This window comes from Nematocida displodere (genome assembly GCF_001642395.1).
Source record: "Nematocida displodere strain JUm2807 chromosome Unknown 1, whole genome shotgun sequence".
NCBI lineage: Eukaryota > Fungi > Microsporidia > Nematocida > Nematocida displodere.
The window spans coordinates 543,485-557,743 of NW_027138130.1; the positions used below are offsets into that span (position 1 = coordinate 543,485).

Sequence of the window (14,259 nt, forward strand, 5' to 3'; positions counted from 1 at the left end):
TCTTTTTTATTTTGGCTATGGAGTGGATTGAGACTGTTTCTTCGCTTATGAAGAGTGGAGAGCATGAAAAAGCTCTGGCTAGCGTAGAAGAGGCTGAAAAAAAAGAGGGGGTATCAATGGAAACGGAAGTGTTTAGGGCCATCATTCAGCTTCACTTGCACCAACCGTCTTCTATCTTGCAAGTGATTGAAAAGTATCCAACAAAGTATCTCCCAAGCATGCGCTATGCCAACTACCTCATCTCCCAAAAACAGGTAGAAGAGAGCATTCCGTACGCTGAGCAGGTGCTTAGGCTCTCCCCGGAAAAGACAGACCGAGAAGACATGCTCAGGCTGCTAGTTACTGCGTCAATAGCTACCATGGACGGGGAGAGGCTGGTGGGAGCGTTCAGGTACGCCCTGGACCTGATCCATGCCCCTTTTCTCTACAACGTTACCCTACTCTGGAACGTGACAAAAACCATTGCCAAGGTAGCTGCGCTGGGGCCTGTCCCCGGGCTGGACCAGGAGCTGCATAGCCAGATCTTGGGGGTTAAGCAGAGCCTAGATGCGACCTATGGCGTTCGTGAGCCTGAAACGGAAACCTCTACCTACAAAGATGCACGGGTAGAAACAGGTCCAGGCTTTCAGAGGTTTTTGGGGCTTAATAAGCTTGAGATAAGAATAGAGGCAGAGACAGAAACGGGGGTCAAGTATGGCTTTACGCCCGAGGATGAGGGGCTGCTTGTGCAGGGCAAGTATCTCGAATTCTTTGAAGCTTTTCTGGAAAACGCACCCGAACCAGCCCAATCTAACAAAAACGCCTCTCCCATAACGGCGGCTATTGAGCTGATGATAAGAAAAGAAGACATCTTCCTGCTTTACCAGATCGGAGAGGCCATGTCAGCCTCGCGCCTCTACAGCTGCAGCCGGTTTATGTTTGCTGCGGTGGTGGATGCGTTTGCTGCCATCGACAGGACCAAGTACAGCTTTCTTCAGGTGTGCACTGTCCAGGGATCAACTGAGTTTGCCAACCTAGCTACCTTTGCTTACAGCCAGTGCACCCTGGCACAAAAAGCCGTTAAAAACCTCCACATTGCCCAGAGCAACACAAAAGCAGGCAATGGTGTATCAGATCCAGAAATGGAGCGGGTTCTAGTTGAAAACTTCTCGTTTTTGAAGGCACTGGCGGTTGACTAACCCGACCTATCCCAACCTACCCCCAGCACAGCCTAGCACAGGCCGAGTGTATCAAGAGACCCAAAACCAGCAGATACACCCGTTTCGTTGTCATGGCTGTACTTAGACCGAAGGATGTACCCTGCCGTTTCGTTGCTAGGCGGGAAGGGACTGCCCAACGCTTCGGTACGAGGTGGCACCTCAATGGCGTACCCAAAAATACCTACCTCACCAACCATGTCCCCCAACGGCTTGAATATTCTCTTGTTCCTGCGCGTACTGCCACGAATCTCTTCCATAAGCACATAGCTGGTGTTTAGATTGGCGCGGGACAGCTCTTTGTCCACCTCTTCACCAAAGAAGTTGTTGCCGCCGCCCTCGCTCAGTGGCTTTAGAACGTACCCCGGCTTTTTGCTCCTTTGGTACTCTTCAACTGAAAGAAAGGAGACAAAGTACCTCTCAAGAACCGAGGGGTCGGCAACGTACTTGGAGAGGAAGGATCTTTTGCAGAGAAGAGGCTGGAACAGCTTAAGACCTACAATTTGTGTTTCGACATCGGGAACTGAGATGCAGTAGGTGTTCTCAAAGTCTGTTCTCATTGCGACAATCGCTTCAGTGTACTGACAGGCATTGTACAGCCACCGGTAGTAGACCATAAACACTTCTTTCTCCTCGTAGAAAAGCCGGCTGTTTCTGGTGGTATACCCCACAAGAAGGTCTTCCATGCTCACAAACACAGCATCTATCCCGTTTTGGGTCATTAAATCAAGAATGCCCCTCTTTTCAGCGTAGTTCTTGGTTGCGGGCGTGGAGTCGGTGTCTGCGATTAAAAAGAGGCCCCTGGTCCCGTACTTCCTTTCGTACTGCCCCTGGGCCTCCCTGGCAAAAGCAAGAAGCTTGGCAGGACCCTCAGAGATAAGAAGCTCCGTTTTAGCGCCTGGCGCCTTTTCAGGTAGGCCAGCAGCTTCTTTAAACTCTTTCTCCCAGCTGGGCGTACCTGAGATTTCCTGGTGCATCGTGTTGACAGAAGCTCCCAGAAGAATAAAGCTGCATGAAATCGTGTTGACCTCCACCTGCTTAAACAGACGCTCCCCGTTCTCGATGTAATCGGAGCGAATGAAGATCCCCCTAATCCGATCAAGCGGCTGCTTTTTTCTTCGGATCCTTTCAAGAAGGGCATAGATCGGGTCACTTTCTGAAGAAACAGTGATTCTTTCTCCGTCAACGACCAGAGTTCCTCCAGCTATCTCCCCAAGCATCTCCTCGTCCCCGGCCATTCTCATAACCAGGTCATTAACCGTGTACTGGGCCTGAAATAACTCGTCAATCGATTTTCTTGGATAGACGCTTACAAAAGAGGTTACGCCAATTTCCTCTTTCATATCCTCTCCCCCCGCGCCCTTGTAGCTCCGAACCAGCCCAAACCTCTCCCGAAGACCTTGGAGGCACTCATCAATCATTAAATTAAAGCAACACAAATATTTTATGAACAAAGAAGCCTTCTCAACACTCTTCATCTTTAACAAGACCTTCTCAGAAGAGGGAATAAAAGAAGACCCAAGAGCTACCAACGAGAACTGGGAAGTGGAGTGGGATACTGAAATTAAAGACCAGCTTGTAAATCTAAAGAAGGAGCTGCAGCTCTTAAACGAGGCTGAGAGCCGGATTGAATAAATTTATTACAGGGCGATGTAGTCTAAGTCTTCCGAGGGAGCCGCCTGCTTCCGCGCCAGCAAGTCGCTGCGCTCAGCCTTTCTGAAAGGCACCTGGGGACACTCGCTCACGGGGCCCAGGAAAATAATACTCTCCCCCCTAATCATTGACACTTCACTCTCTACCTCGCTGTACTCCCCCTTAAAAACAAGCACTTCTTTGGCGTTCTCTAAGAGGACGTTGTGGTACTGGTCAAACGACCGGAGTATACCATGGACGTGTGTGTTGTCTCTCATCCAGATAAATACTTCTTTATCTAAATACTCTTCAAGCATTCGGGTGCCGCACTCTTCCTCTTGCATGGTCTTTTTTATTGGGCGATTCTGAAACACGCAGTTAAATATTGTGAATTTATTGTGTTTATGAGGGACGAAGGTACGAAGAGGAGCCTGGCCTCTGGGGTGTTTAGGCTGTACCTCCAGAGCAAGATCGTTGCTTTTATTGTCACCATCGTTATCTTTCACATTGCCATTCTTATCACCGAGGCTCTCTACGGCCTGTACGCTGGGTACCTTCTAAACAGGGGGGAGGTGCCTGATGGGAACGCAGTCATAAAAAAGCTGATGGGCGAGTCCCCGGGCGTGTTTGACCAGCAGAAAAAGACGATGCTCAAAGGCGCCGGAAGAAAGGTCATTGGCATTGCCAGCAAAACGATCGAGGTAGCTGTTCTGGCCTCTTTTTTCTCGCACCCAATCAGAGAAAAGGCCATTAACCAGGTAAAGAAGTACTACGGGCCGATAAGAGTGGACTGTGCCTACATAAAGGAGTACGAAGTAAATCTTCTGATAGTTGCACTCTTCATCCTCTCAACCAAAACTCTGGTGGTAGAGTGGCTCCTTTCAAAGAGGAAAGGGGTCGTCTCTCTGGCAATGGAGTTTGTTCTGGTCTGTTTCAGGTGTGTCATGCTTGCTCCTCTGGTTATCTGGATGTTTGGAGCTGTCTACAAAAAAACGAGGTGGGCCCTGGTTGTCTCGGCATACATCTCAGCAGTTATCCTGATTATCATTGCGAACTGCACCAGCATCCTCCCGGAGGGAGAGGAGGGCTTGCACGTTGTTCCAGCTGGCACCTTTCCCAGCTCCATTGAGCATGAGATCGACCGTCTTAACCTCACTGGAAGAGTGTTCTGGAACAAGGACGCTGTCTATGAGAATGCAGCGCTAGTAAAGACGGGGGCGACCAGGTACATAGTCATCATGGGCGACCTTCTAAAGTACGGAAAGAACGAGTTCTTTTCTTTTGTGGCCCATGAAGTAGGGCACGCAGACGACCTCAGCACCGAAAAGAAGCTTTTGGCCACAGTCTTTACAATGGGCCTCTCCTGTGCAGCTCTGCTTACTGTGGTCCACTTTATCACCCCAAAGTACGAGGCTAAAGGCATTTCCCGGATCACGGTGCTTGCTTTTGCCGTTCTTACCCAAATCTACATCGTGTCAACCCTGATTGAGATGTTCCACAACAACCTTGGGATTCTTTCAGAGGTCAATGCCGACCTGTATGCAAAACACCTGGGCTTTAACAAGTACCTGAGCAACGGGCTGTTCAGGCTAACGACCGATAGCGGGGGCCCGCTTTTCCACTCGCTGGTGTTTACCCATTACAACCAAGACCACCCCACCATATCCTCCCGAGTGGCCTACCTTAACAACTAGCCCCAGGGCACCACGGCAGTAGGTTACTGGTCGCCTAAAACCTAAAGCCTAAAGCCTAAAACTTAAAGCCTAAAACCTAAAGCTTAAAACCTAAAGCTTAAAACCTAAAGCCTAAAGCTTGAAACTTAAAGCCAAACATGTAATTTATTTTTGAATGAAGAAAGAGAGAAATGTAAATGCATACAGCTCAGATGGTAGAATCTACCAATTAGAGTACGCTATGAAGGCAGCTTCTTTGGGAACAACAACCATAGGACTCAAAGTCAGCGATGGTGTTGTAGTTGTCTCGGAGAAGAAGATAGTTACGCCTTTGCAGGTGCCAGACAGTGTAAAAAAGCACCACCGAGTGTTTGACCACTGCGGGTTTGCATTCTCAGGGCTTAGCGGGGACGCCCGGACAATCATAAGAAAGGCCAGGGACTTTTCTGTCAACCACAGCTTTAACTTTATGGAAAACATTCCCATTGAAGGCATTGCTAAGAGCCTGGCCGCGATTGCCCTGAACTTTGGAGAGAAGGACGACGCCATGAAGATCTTTAGCCGGCCCTTTGGCATCTCGGCCCTTCTCTGTGGGTATGACAGCCAGCCGCGGCTTTTCTCGCTTGATCCTTCGGGAACGTACATTGAGCACCACGCCAAGTCCATTGGCTCGGCAGCCGAGGCAGTAACCTCGGCCCTGGAAACGGAGTACAATGCCTCTCTCTGTCTCAAAGAAACGCTGCCCCAGGCCCTGTCTCTTTTGAAGGGGGTCATGAAAGATCCACTCACCAGTAGCAACTGTGAGGTTATGGTCTGTACGGAGGCAGGTGTGGAGTTCCTGACTCCACAAGCCATAGAAGACATTCTTCATCAATAAATAGCCCATCCATGGACCAGCGTCTGCTGCCTGCGGTCTGCACCGACCAATCCGAACCATTAGTTTATTGAGTACATATAGAGACTGTCCCCCAGATGGTTGCCCAGCTTAATGGCCACGCCCGTTCTTAGCTCCTCCACTTGCTGCTGCGTCATAAGCACCGTTCCAGTTGCTAGAGCATGGTCTTTCCCGTACCCGTAGATGCCCACTAGCTCTCCCTCGGTGACACTTGGGTACTCTGAGGTGGTGTGGAGGAGACCCGGGGCCATGACATCTGCTCCGTTGATTAGGTGCTTGATGGCGCCTACGTCCACAACGACTTTTTTAACTATCTCCGGGGCAATGTGTACGCACTTGAGTGTTGGGACGTACTTCTCTTCAACCAGGAAGATGGGTATCCCGTTCCTAAAGATATACTGCACCTTGTTGCTAAACTTAACTATTTCAAGGCTCTCCTCCTTTCCAAGGAGAATGCTTAGGTCTGTGTCAAACTGTGCTTTAATCTGTTTTATGGTTGAGTTTGAGAGCTTGTTCTTTGAAGAAACAGTGAACATAAAAAAAAGAGGATCATCTGTTAAATATGTTAAGTTTCTTAAAGACTTGAGAAACATGCTCAACCTTTTCAAAGACCCTCTCTGAAAGACGAACATAGACAGAAGATATGTCATAGGTTACTGCAGACAGTGGTACGGTGGCTGGGTCTGTGCTTGGGTCTGTGCTTGGTACGGTGCTTGGTACGGTGCTTGGTACGGTGCTCAGCCCCTTGACATGTCCGACATACTCAAGTGCTTGGTTCAGGTAGTCCAGGTCAATGTAGTTGGCTGAAAAGGTTTGCTCTGCAGAGGCGTATAGCTCGTTCCACTGGTTCAGGTACCGTTTGAGCGTGCTCTGGGCGTGCTTTCCTTTCTTCTCTGAGAGGTGGCTGAGCTTTTGCTTGAACAGTTCAATCTGGGCGACTGTTTTAACCAACAAAGCGTCAAAGCCTGTCTCTTTCTTAAGACTTCTAAGAACGTCTTGGTACTGCCCCTCTTTAAAGAAAGAAAGCGCGGCTGGGCTGGTGAACACAAGGTCCAGGGCGCTAAAAGAGTGCTCCAGGCGCTCTGCAGCGGTCTCTGTGGATGAAAGACGTGTTTTGGTAAGGTTGGCTTTGTTTAGGCTGGCTTCTTCAACGATCTGTTTCATTGCCGCCAGGCAGGCCTGCTCAGCCTCTGTCTCCTTGTGGGCTGCGAGCTTAAACGCCTGGGCTCTTTGCCTTAGGTAGAGACTGAAGTCCTCTCCAAGCAGGTCTTGGGCAGCCTGGGCCAAACGAATGGCTCTCTCTAGAAAAGGCTGTTTTATCTTGGTGGAGGTGAGGTAGACACTTCGCACTTTCAGGAAGAGCATTTCAATTTGCATAATGGCCAGTGCTTGCTTGTCTTTTTCCTGGCCAATCATTCCGCGTAATATTTCCATAGCTCGAGTATTTCTTATCTTCAGGTACGAAGGTGCACCTGAGGAAAGAGAGAGAACACCAGAGATTCTACACCGTTTAAGTACTGAACCAAGGACATCGAATGAAGATACTGCCATAGTTCTATGAAAGAAAATAAAAAAATCTGAAATACTCCGTAATACCGTAACCCGAACTAACCGTAGCACCGTAGCGGTAGGTAGGGTGGTGGTACCGTGATACCGTAATGGTACCGTGACACCGTAGTGGCAGGGTGCTAGGGTGGTGGTACCGTAGCACTGTGGCGGTAGGGTGGCAGGGTGGTGGCAGGGTGGTGCTAGGGTGGTGGTAAGGTGCTAGGGTGGTGGCAGGGTGCTAGGGTGGTGGCAGGGTGGTGCTAGGGTGGTGGTAAGGTGCTAGGGTGGTGGCAGGGGTGGTGGACAGGGACATGGTGTAGAACAGAATGTATGCTGGCTTATCTAGGACATCAACCCGAGAGACCCGGACGACTTCTTCGTCGTTGGTAAGGTACCACTGAGAGTGTCTTTTGGTATAGGCTATGTAGTGCCCAGAGTCTATCTCTCCACTGTGCATGATGATGGACGAGAGGGTGAACGATGCCCCCTCGATGGAAAGCTCCTCGGGGTACTTGATAACACTTTCGACCTTTGAAATGGTTTTGTTTCTTATCTCGTACCGCTTGAGGTGGATGCAAAGTACTTCAGGCATTGAAAAGATCGATAGCTTCTTGACAAACTCGTTGGTCCCACAGACACACTTCCTCTCAAGGATCATCTCTTCGTCCTGGAAGTACTTAAGAATGGCTCCATCAAGGGTCTTGTCCAAAAGATCCATGGAAATCGAGGTGAACGGCTCAATGGTTACTTCTGCGATGGTGCAGTGGCGGCAGGAAAGCACCGATCGAAGAAAACCTCCAAAGGTCTTGTGGATGGAGCAGGGACACCTTTGAACACCTGCATCAGGATCTGAAGTGCTTACCAAAGAGTGCAGCAAAGGATGCTGCGAGTGAACTTGCTGTCCCAGGTAAATGAAGCACTCCTGAACGTCCTGGTACTCACTTTCTGCAAAGATTGATGCATACTTCCAAAATATCCTAATTAGGTCAGAGATATCAACGTAGGTGTCTTCGTTGTTGTACATTTGATAGACAATCCCGCTCAGGGCACAGATAAGACAGTCGGAGAAAGAGCAGGTGTTGAGAGTGTGCGGTAGAAGAAATAGGTTCTTAAGGAAGACCTCAAGAGAGAGGAGGGTTTGCAAAAGACTGCTCATGTAGCAGGTTCTTTTTAGGTTGAGAAAGCCTTTGACCCAGTGCGTGTTGAGATACTGGAAGGCTGGAGGAAGCCTTTCAGCCGTTCCCGAAAGCATCCGGGTTATCTCGGGAACGGCGATGTACTCGGAGCACTCCTCACAGGCAATCGACCCAACAAACGGGACAAAGTAGTTCCGGTGCCAGGTTGCTTTCCAGTGGCTGTGCACGTGGCCATTGCAGCGACACCAAAGCTTCAAACAGTCCAAACACACCTCAATGGAGGAAGCGTCTGAACAGGCACTGCAGACCATTGGCGTGCCTCTTTCTTCGAGAGACTCTAAGCTTTCAATGATTCCTGAGCACTTTTCAATTGCTTGCTCTATGTCTAGATGGATACATGTCATCTTTTATTTTTTAAAATGAAGGATAAGAGAAAGAAGGTCTCGGAAAGAAGCATGGTTGGCGTTCGGGTGGTACATGCCCTGATTTTAATGGTAGTCTTTTTTGGGGTGATAAAAGCCGGAAAAAAGGCTATTGCCGGGCTTATTCTTCTTGTAACTCTCCTTATTTTTTCAGAGTTTTTGCTGATTTTGCTGGCAGTCAAGCAAAAAAACGAGATTCCTTTGCTCGGTATTTTTCTAACCAGAGCGAAGTACTTGCTTCCGCCCGGGCTGTTCTGGCTTGTCTTCTTTTCTCTCGGCCTGGAGAAGCTGACACCTTCTTTTTCCGAGCGGGCAGATGCTGTCTATGGGGGGTACCTGTTTGCGCTGCAGCTTGTTTGGATTGTGGCGTCGCTAGCTTACCTGAAAGGAGGACAGTACCGAAAAAAGATCTTTTACCTGTCGATCTGTGTTGCAGTAAGCCTTGGGCTGCTGCAGGTGACCCACTCTACGCTCACCAACCTCCAGAGAGGCGTTTTCTACTTTGTCTTTCCCTGTGCGCTCGTTTGTGTTAACGATACGGCAGCGTATGCCGTTGGGAAGGGGATCGGGTCAACGCCCCTAACAGACATTAGCCCGAAAAAAACGCTTGAGGGATTCATTGGCGGGGGCATGGTGACAGTAGCTCTCTCCATACCCATGGCCCGGTGCACCGAGTGGTATGCGGGGGAGAGCGGCCTGTCGTACCCCCACCTTCTCTCCCTCGGAGGAATTGCCTCACTCATTGCCCCAATTGGTGGCTTTTTAGCCAGCGGGTACAAGCGAGCCTTTGGGGTCAAGCACTTTGGGCGGCTGATTCCAGGGCACGGAGGAGTTGTGGACCGGGTTGACTGCCAGATGGTTATGCAGGTGGCTGCGCAGGTGTACCTCTCCCTGGTCTTTAAAAAAAGAACGACCGAGCACCTTCTTAAAGAGCTGCTCCTTCTTCGAGACAGGGAAAGGGTCTTTCTGCTTAAAAGCCTTCTAGAGTCTCTGAGAAACCAGTGACAGCCAGGGCCCAGGCCGGGAGGTGTTCGGGTTAGTTCGGGTGCACTGCTTGTTGTCTACGTTTTTTATTGTATGGAAGAGAAAGAAGGGTGCAACTGCACAGCTACGCTTGACGACGCGTGCAAGGAGGCCTATATAGAAGCGTACAAGTGCTATCTAAAACACCAAAACACGCCTACCAAGTGTCTTAGGCAAATCACAGCGATGAAAGGGTGCTATGCAGCAGCCCAGACCAAGCCAGGCCTTTGGGCCAGGATAGGACGGTGGTTTGGGTAGGTACTGTGCCAGTCTACCCACACTACACACCACACTACACTACACACTACCACACAAGACTTATAATTACATGGAGTGAGTAGTAAAGGCAAAGAATGGAGAGATACGGTGAAAGCCTTTCTCCAACCACTGTTCCAATGTAAACTACAGAGGAAAGTCCTTGAGTGTTTTCTTTTTTTGAGATGTCCTTTCTTAGCACCTGTGAGAGGAGAGGCTTGCAGTAGGTAACGGTGCAAGAGAAAAGGACAATCACGCGCATCATTGAGCTAAGGTTAAGAAAGGCCGTCATTAATTTTAATAAAAAAGAAAGACTAAAGTGTTAGGTGGGCTGTGTACCAGAGCCAGTACCCGAGACCAGGTGCTAGGTGTGCTGGGTCTGTCTGTGTTTTTTAACGATGGTGTTGTAGATGGTAAAGGTTGGGATGTAGGTTACAAACTCTTTGCTCTCAAGCACCACGTACCGCAACGAAATATCAGCCACCCTCCCTGAGCAGGAGGCAATGGTAACACTGTCCCCCACAGAAAAAGGTGCATACATCATGAAAGAGGCTGATTTGGCCAAATCGTTGAGCACGGGGCGGTAGGAAGAAAGCACTGAAGAGTTAGCCGTGTAAGACAGCACAGAAGCTGTGGCTACCGCAGTAAGTGCCGAAGGCACTCGCAAAGAAAGACGTTCCAGGATTCTCTTCATAAAAAGAAAGAAGAAACAATGGACGAGTACACCCAGCCCCCGAAAAACATCCAAACACTAACCCAGGCCATGGACCAGGCCATCAAAAACACCTCCACCGGAAAAAGAGAGCACCGGCAAGCAGAAATCCTTAGAATTGCTCGGGAGAGAACCAACTACCTCTACCACCAGTACGTCTCAGGCCTCCTCACCGACAAAGAGCTTGGCGGCTGTATCAGGCGGGGAGAGGCTGATTTAGGGCTTGTTCGTGCAAGGAAAGAAGGAGACACTCTCTGCTGTCTGCTGTGTGTCCGGCACGGCAAAAGATGCATCTGCCGGAAAGTGACAACGGCACAGTGCACCAATTGTGGGTGCTTGGGATGTGGTCCCATACAGCCCCACCCCGAAAAACCTGACACCCGAAAAACCTAACGCCCCGAAAACCGAAAACCTAAAACCCCGAAAACCTAAACACCTACCACACTGCAGCCGTTCTTTCTTTCATCAGCAAAGGCGTGGATGGAGACGGCCTCTTGGTATGGAGCACTGCTGGTTGGGTGGCTATAATCAACCAGGATGCCTTGGACACAGCTGGCAATGGCTTCGGGGCGGTCTTTCTCTATTCTGTATGAGTGGAAGGAGGTGTCATCGGCTAGACCGTCAGGATAGTTGTTTTCAAGGTTGATAACACCGTTCCCCTGGTGGTGGAGGCGGGGGTACCTGATAGCCTCTTCCAAAGACGTGTCCCGGAAAAGCACTCTTGCAACAATGGTTATAACAGAGGAGGGAATGCGTATGCCCCCAGACCCGCCAATGATAAGCACCCTGTCCCTGTACATGATGATGGAGGGCATGGCCGAGGAAAGAGGCCGCTTAAGTGGAGCTATTCTGTTTTTTGAAAAGAAAGAACCTGAAACGCCTGATAAGTTAGCATAATCAAAGGTAAAATCATCTATTTGGTTGTTGAGAATGATGCCAGTGCTTGGATCCATTAGCCCAGAGCCCCAGTAGAAGTTAATCGTTGAGGTCAGGGCCACAATCATTCCGTCGCGGTCAATTACGTTCAGGTGGGTGGTTCCATGGTCTTCTAAAATCTTAACCGTGCTTGGAGAAACATCAACGTTCTCAGAGATAGCGTTGAGCTCAGAGATAAGCTTTTGGAGGTACTTGTTGTTCAAAAGAGAGAGCGTTCGCTCATAGTTGCTCTCCTCGTCAATAAAGTCCTCAAGCTCTTCTCTTTTCTTGTAGATGGAGTTGTACAGGTGAACCAAAAGCCTCTGGAACTCTCTTTCGCTTAGCGTGTCCAGGCCCCGCTTGATAGAGGCCAGGGCAAACATTGAGATAGCCATCATGTACCCAGAGGTGGGCAGGCTTAGGGAGAAAATAGAAAAAGAGGAAGCGTCCTCGGTGGTGAAGGAGATTTCCAGCGGCCGCATTTTGTCAACGGCGTAGCTGCTAAAGTCTTTCGGCGTGGCATAGGTCTTTGGGCGGTTAATGAAAGAAAGAAGCTTTTCGGCAATTTCCCCGGAATAAAAGCTTTCAGGGTCGCGCGCTAGAACGCGAAGCGTGCCTGCTAGGTTGGGGCGCTTGATAGTGTCTCCCTCCCTGTACGCCTCCCCGTGGCGGGTGTACGTCTCATACAGGCCCGGGTCCTTTAAAATCGTTGGAAGGTGCTCTTTTATCTTGAGGGCTAAAATTTTGTGGACCTGAAAACCGCGCTCAAGTATCTCAACGGTTTCTCTAAAAAGAAAGCTCCATGGAAGGCGCCCGTGCTCCCGGTGGACCGTGTAAAGACCCTTTATCTCCCCGGGAACGCCAATCGACGTTCTCCCCTGCTGCGAGTCGCTTGGCCGCGAGTAGACACTTGAGGCGGCCGTTTCAAAAGCCTTTTCCCTGAAGTTGTACCCGGTAGCGGTCTCCCCCTTCTTTAAAAGCAAGAACCCTCCCCCGCCCAGGCCCGAAGAAAAACTATTTATCGCCCCCAGGCAAATGGTGGTGGCCACAGCTGCATCGACAGCATTCCCCCCGTGCTTGAGCATCTTTCGGCCTATTTCAGTGGCTGTGCCGAGGTCGCTGGTTACTGCAAAGGGCTGTGCTCCAGTGGCTCGGGCTAGAGCCGTGAGAATTATTGCATAGACTTTGGCTATTGCTCCCTTTTTCATTGTTTGGATCTGTTTGGCAGAGTTGGGCCAGGTTTTTGTGGCGGTAGCAACATCACCTAAACAAGCCAGCCACCACCATAAAATATCTTTCAGATTTTCTTTTCTTTTATGTCACAGCTGCTTAGACCAGGAGCAACCCAGGAGAAGTCAGAAGAAGCACGCACGTCTTTCCTCGTTGGAGCTATCTCCGTATCAAACACCGTAAAGTCAACGCTTGGACCCAGGGGCATGCTTAAGCTTCTCTACACCAGCAAGGGAGAGCCTATCATTACCAACGACGGAGCAACTGTCCTAAAGAACATCGTTCCAAATGGACCCTCAGCAAAGATTCTGATTAACTCGGCACAGGAGCACGGAGAAAACGAAGGGGACGGAACAACGACCCTCACCGTGCTTACGGGAGAGCTGCTGCAGGAGGCCGACCGGCTTATTTTCAAAGGCACCCACCCCTACCGCGTCATTAGCGCGTACCGGAAGGCACACCTCCAAGCCATTGCCAGGCTCAGACAGCTGTCGCACACGGCCGAGAGGTACGAGGACAAGCTCAACCTCGCCAAAACGACCCTTTCCTCAAAGTTTTCGCCAATGGAGCTGCAAAGCCTGGCAGAGCTGGCCGTTAAAGTCTCAGAAACCGTTGTTGAAATAGATATGATCAGTGTAGTTAAGCTGGCAGGCGGGGAAGTCTCGGACTCCTACGTTGACGAGGGCCTTCTTCTTGAGTGCGAGATTGGCCCGGGCCAGAACACAGCGATGGACAACCCCAGGGTGCTCATTGTCAACACGGCCATGGACACGGACAAAGTAAAAATCTTTGGGGCCAAGGCCTCAGTTACCTCGCCTAAGGAGCTTGGGCGGCTGGAGGAGGCCGAAAAACAGAAAATGTCCGAAAAAGTCGCCAGCATTGCAGCACACGCCGATGTTATTGTCAACCGACAGATTATCTACGACTACCCCACGCAAGAGTTCACCAGGCTGGGAAAGATGTCCATTGAGAGGGCCGACTTCACCGGGGTGGAGATGCTGGCCCGGGTGCTTAGCGGGCGGATTCTCAGCACCTTTGGGAGCGTCCAGCCCAGCGACGTTGGCCACTGCCGCCGCGTTGAGCGGGTCAAGCTCTCCAACCGAACCTTCACCCGGTTTTCAGGCGTGCCCAGCACGGGGGCGTGCACGATCGTCATTCGGGGGCCCTCGAAGGAAATCCTTGAAGAGGCTGAGCGGTCGCTCATTGGGGCGATCAAGGTGCTGAAGGGGAACACGCAGGAGTACGTCTACGGCGGAGGCAGCGCCGAGGCAGCTGTTTCGTGTGCCATTACCCCGGAGTCCGAGGGAGAAAGAGCTTTTTCACGGGCTCTTCTGGAAGTAGCCAGGATCCTAGCAGAGAACGCGGGACACAACCCCGACGATACGATTGACACGATTCTCCGCAAGAACAAAGAGGGAGTGTTCACCTGGGGCGTTGGCGCCGAGGGCGCCCAGTGCATGGAGGGCGTTTTGGTAAAGGAGTCTCTAAGGCTCAAAGAAATCATCTGGACCAGGGCAGCCGAGGTTACTGAAATGCTCCTTCGCTGCGACGGAATCATTCGGTGCAAGCCCAGGGAAAGGGTCCAGGAGTAGGGCTGTGTCTATGTCTGACCAGCGGTGGGC

The 14,259-nt window shown here is 50.5% G+C and overlaps 15 protein-coding genes across 15 annotated transcripts; 7 read left to right on the forward strand and 8 right to left on the reverse strand.

Moving 5' to 3' along the window:
- Positions 1 to 17: 17 nt before the first annotated feature.
- Positions 18 to 1,178, forward strand: NEDG_00429 (uncharacterized protein; the record flags this gene model as incomplete). The annotated part of the gene is made up of 1 exon (XM_067687847.1): positions 18 to 1,178. The coding sequence occupies one exon, from the start codon at positions 18 to 20 to the stop codon at positions 1,176 to 1,178; it is 1,161 nt and encodes a 386-aa protein (XP_067545555.1).
- Positions 1,179 to 1,210: 32 nt separating this feature from the next.
- On the reverse strand, positions 1,211 to 2,617 carry NEDG_00430 (glutathione synthase; the record flags this gene model as incomplete). Its single annotated transcript, XM_067687848.1, has 1 exon — positions 1,211 to 2,617. One exon carries the CDS (start codon positions 2,615 to 2,617, stop codon positions 1,211 to 1,213), a length of 1,407 nt encoding a protein of 468 aa, XP_067545556.1.
- A 219-nt stretch (positions 2,618 to 2,836) lies between these two features.
- Positions 2,837 to 3,172, reverse strand: NEDG_00431 (U6 snRNA-associated Sm-like protein LSm1; the record flags this gene model as incomplete). Its single annotated transcript, XM_067687849.1, has 1 exon — positions 2,837 to 3,172. The coding sequence occupies one exon, from the start codon at positions 3,170 to 3,172 to the stop codon at positions 2,837 to 2,839; it is 336 nt and encodes a 111-aa protein (XP_067545557.1).
- A 60-nt stretch (positions 3,173 to 3,232) lies between these two features.
- Positions 3,233 to 4,522, forward strand: NEDG_00432 (STE24 endopeptidase; the record flags this gene model as incomplete). The annotated part of the gene is made up of 1 exon (XM_067687850.1): positions 3,233 to 4,522. One exon carries the CDS (start codon positions 3,233 to 3,235, stop codon positions 4,520 to 4,522), a length of 1,290 nt encoding a protein of 429 aa, XP_067545558.1.
- A 154-nt stretch (positions 4,523 to 4,676) lies between these two features.
- NEDG_00433 (2S proteasome subunit alpha 5) lies at positions 4,677 to 5,378 on the forward strand (the record flags this gene model as incomplete). Its single annotated transcript, XM_067687851.1, has 1 exon — positions 4,677 to 5,378. The coding sequence occupies one exon, from the start codon at positions 4,677 to 4,679 to the stop codon at positions 5,376 to 5,378; it is 702 nt and encodes a 233-aa protein (XP_067545559.1).
- Positions 5,379 to 5,437: 59 nt separating this feature from the next.
- On the reverse strand, positions 5,438 to 5,932 carry NEDG_00434 (uncharacterized protein; the record flags this gene model as incomplete). Its single annotated transcript, XM_067687852.1, has 1 exon — positions 5,438 to 5,932. One exon carries the CDS (start codon positions 5,930 to 5,932, stop codon positions 5,438 to 5,440), a length of 495 nt encoding a protein of 164 aa, XP_067545560.1.
- A 13-nt stretch (positions 5,933 to 5,945) lies between these two features.
- On the reverse strand, positions 5,946 to 6,947 carry NEDG_00435 (uncharacterized protein; the record flags this gene model as incomplete). The annotated part of the gene is made up of 1 exon (XM_067687853.1): positions 5,946 to 6,947. One exon carries the CDS (start codon positions 6,945 to 6,947, stop codon positions 5,946 to 5,948), a length of 1,002 nt encoding a protein of 333 aa, XP_067545561.1.
- Positions 6,948 to 7,182: 235 nt separating this feature from the next.
- On the reverse strand, positions 7,183 to 8,484 carry NEDG_00436 (ubiquitin carboxyl-terminal hydrolase 22/27/51; the record flags this gene model as incomplete). The annotated part of the gene is made up of 1 exon (XM_067687854.1): positions 7,183 to 8,484. The coding sequence occupies one exon, from the start codon at positions 8,482 to 8,484 to the stop codon at positions 7,183 to 7,185; it is 1,302 nt and encodes a 433-aa protein (XP_067545562.1).
- Positions 8,485 to 8,499: 15 nt separating this feature from the next.
- On the forward strand, positions 8,500 to 9,507 carry NEDG_00437 (phosphatidate cytidylyltransferase; the record flags this gene model as incomplete). Its single annotated transcript, XM_067687855.1, has 1 exon — positions 8,500 to 9,507. The coding sequence occupies one exon, from the start codon at positions 8,500 to 8,502 to the stop codon at positions 9,505 to 9,507; it is 1,008 nt and encodes a 335-aa protein (XP_067545563.1).
- A 72-nt stretch (positions 9,508 to 9,579) lies between these two features.
- NEDG_00438 (uncharacterized protein) lies at positions 9,580 to 9,783 on the forward strand (the record flags this gene model as incomplete). Its single annotated transcript, XM_067687856.1, has 1 exon — positions 9,580 to 9,783. The coding sequence occupies one exon, from the start codon at positions 9,580 to 9,582 to the stop codon at positions 9,781 to 9,783; it is 204 nt and encodes a 67-aa protein (XP_067545564.1).
- Positions 9,784 to 9,829: 46 nt separating this feature from the next.
- NEDG_00439 (uncharacterized protein) lies at positions 9,830 to 10,072 on the reverse strand (the record flags this gene model as incomplete). Its single annotated transcript, XM_067687857.1, has 1 exon — positions 9,830 to 10,072. One exon carries the CDS (start codon positions 10,070 to 10,072, stop codon positions 9,830 to 9,832), a length of 243 nt encoding a protein of 80 aa, XP_067545565.1.
- A 72-nt stretch (positions 10,073 to 10,144) lies between these two features.
- On the reverse strand, positions 10,145 to 10,474 carry NEDG_00440 (uncharacterized protein; the record flags this gene model as incomplete). The annotated part of the gene is made up of 1 exon (XM_067687858.1): positions 10,145 to 10,474. The coding sequence occupies one exon, from the start codon at positions 10,472 to 10,474 to the stop codon at positions 10,145 to 10,147; it is 330 nt and encodes a 109-aa protein (XP_067545566.1).
- An 18-nt stretch (positions 10,475 to 10,492) lies between these two features.
- Positions 10,493 to 10,885, forward strand: NEDG_00441 (bud site selection protein 31; the record flags this gene model as incomplete). The annotated part of the gene is made up of 1 exon (XM_067687859.1): positions 10,493 to 10,885. The coding sequence occupies one exon, from the start codon at positions 10,493 to 10,495 to the stop codon at positions 10,883 to 10,885; it is 393 nt and encodes a 130-aa protein (XP_067545567.1).
- Positions 10,886 to 10,920: 35 nt separating this feature from the next.
- On the reverse strand, positions 10,921 to 12,615 carry NEDG_00442 (gamma-glutamyltranspeptidase / glutathione hydrolase / leukotriene-C4 hydrolase; the record flags this gene model as incomplete). The annotated part of the gene is made up of 1 exon (XM_067687860.1): positions 10,921 to 12,615. The coding sequence occupies one exon, from the start codon at positions 12,613 to 12,615 to the stop codon at positions 10,921 to 10,923; it is 1,695 nt and encodes a 564-aa protein (XP_067545568.1).
- A 108-nt stretch (positions 12,616 to 12,723) lies between these two features.
- On the forward strand, positions 12,724 to 14,229 carry NEDG_00443 (T-complex protein 1 subunit beta; the record flags this gene model as incomplete). The annotated part of the gene is made up of 1 exon (XM_067687861.1): positions 12,724 to 14,229. The coding sequence occupies one exon, from the start codon at positions 12,724 to 12,726 to the stop codon at positions 14,227 to 14,229; it is 1,506 nt and encodes a 501-aa protein (XP_067545569.1).
- Positions 14,230 to 14,259: the final 30 nt, after the last annotated feature.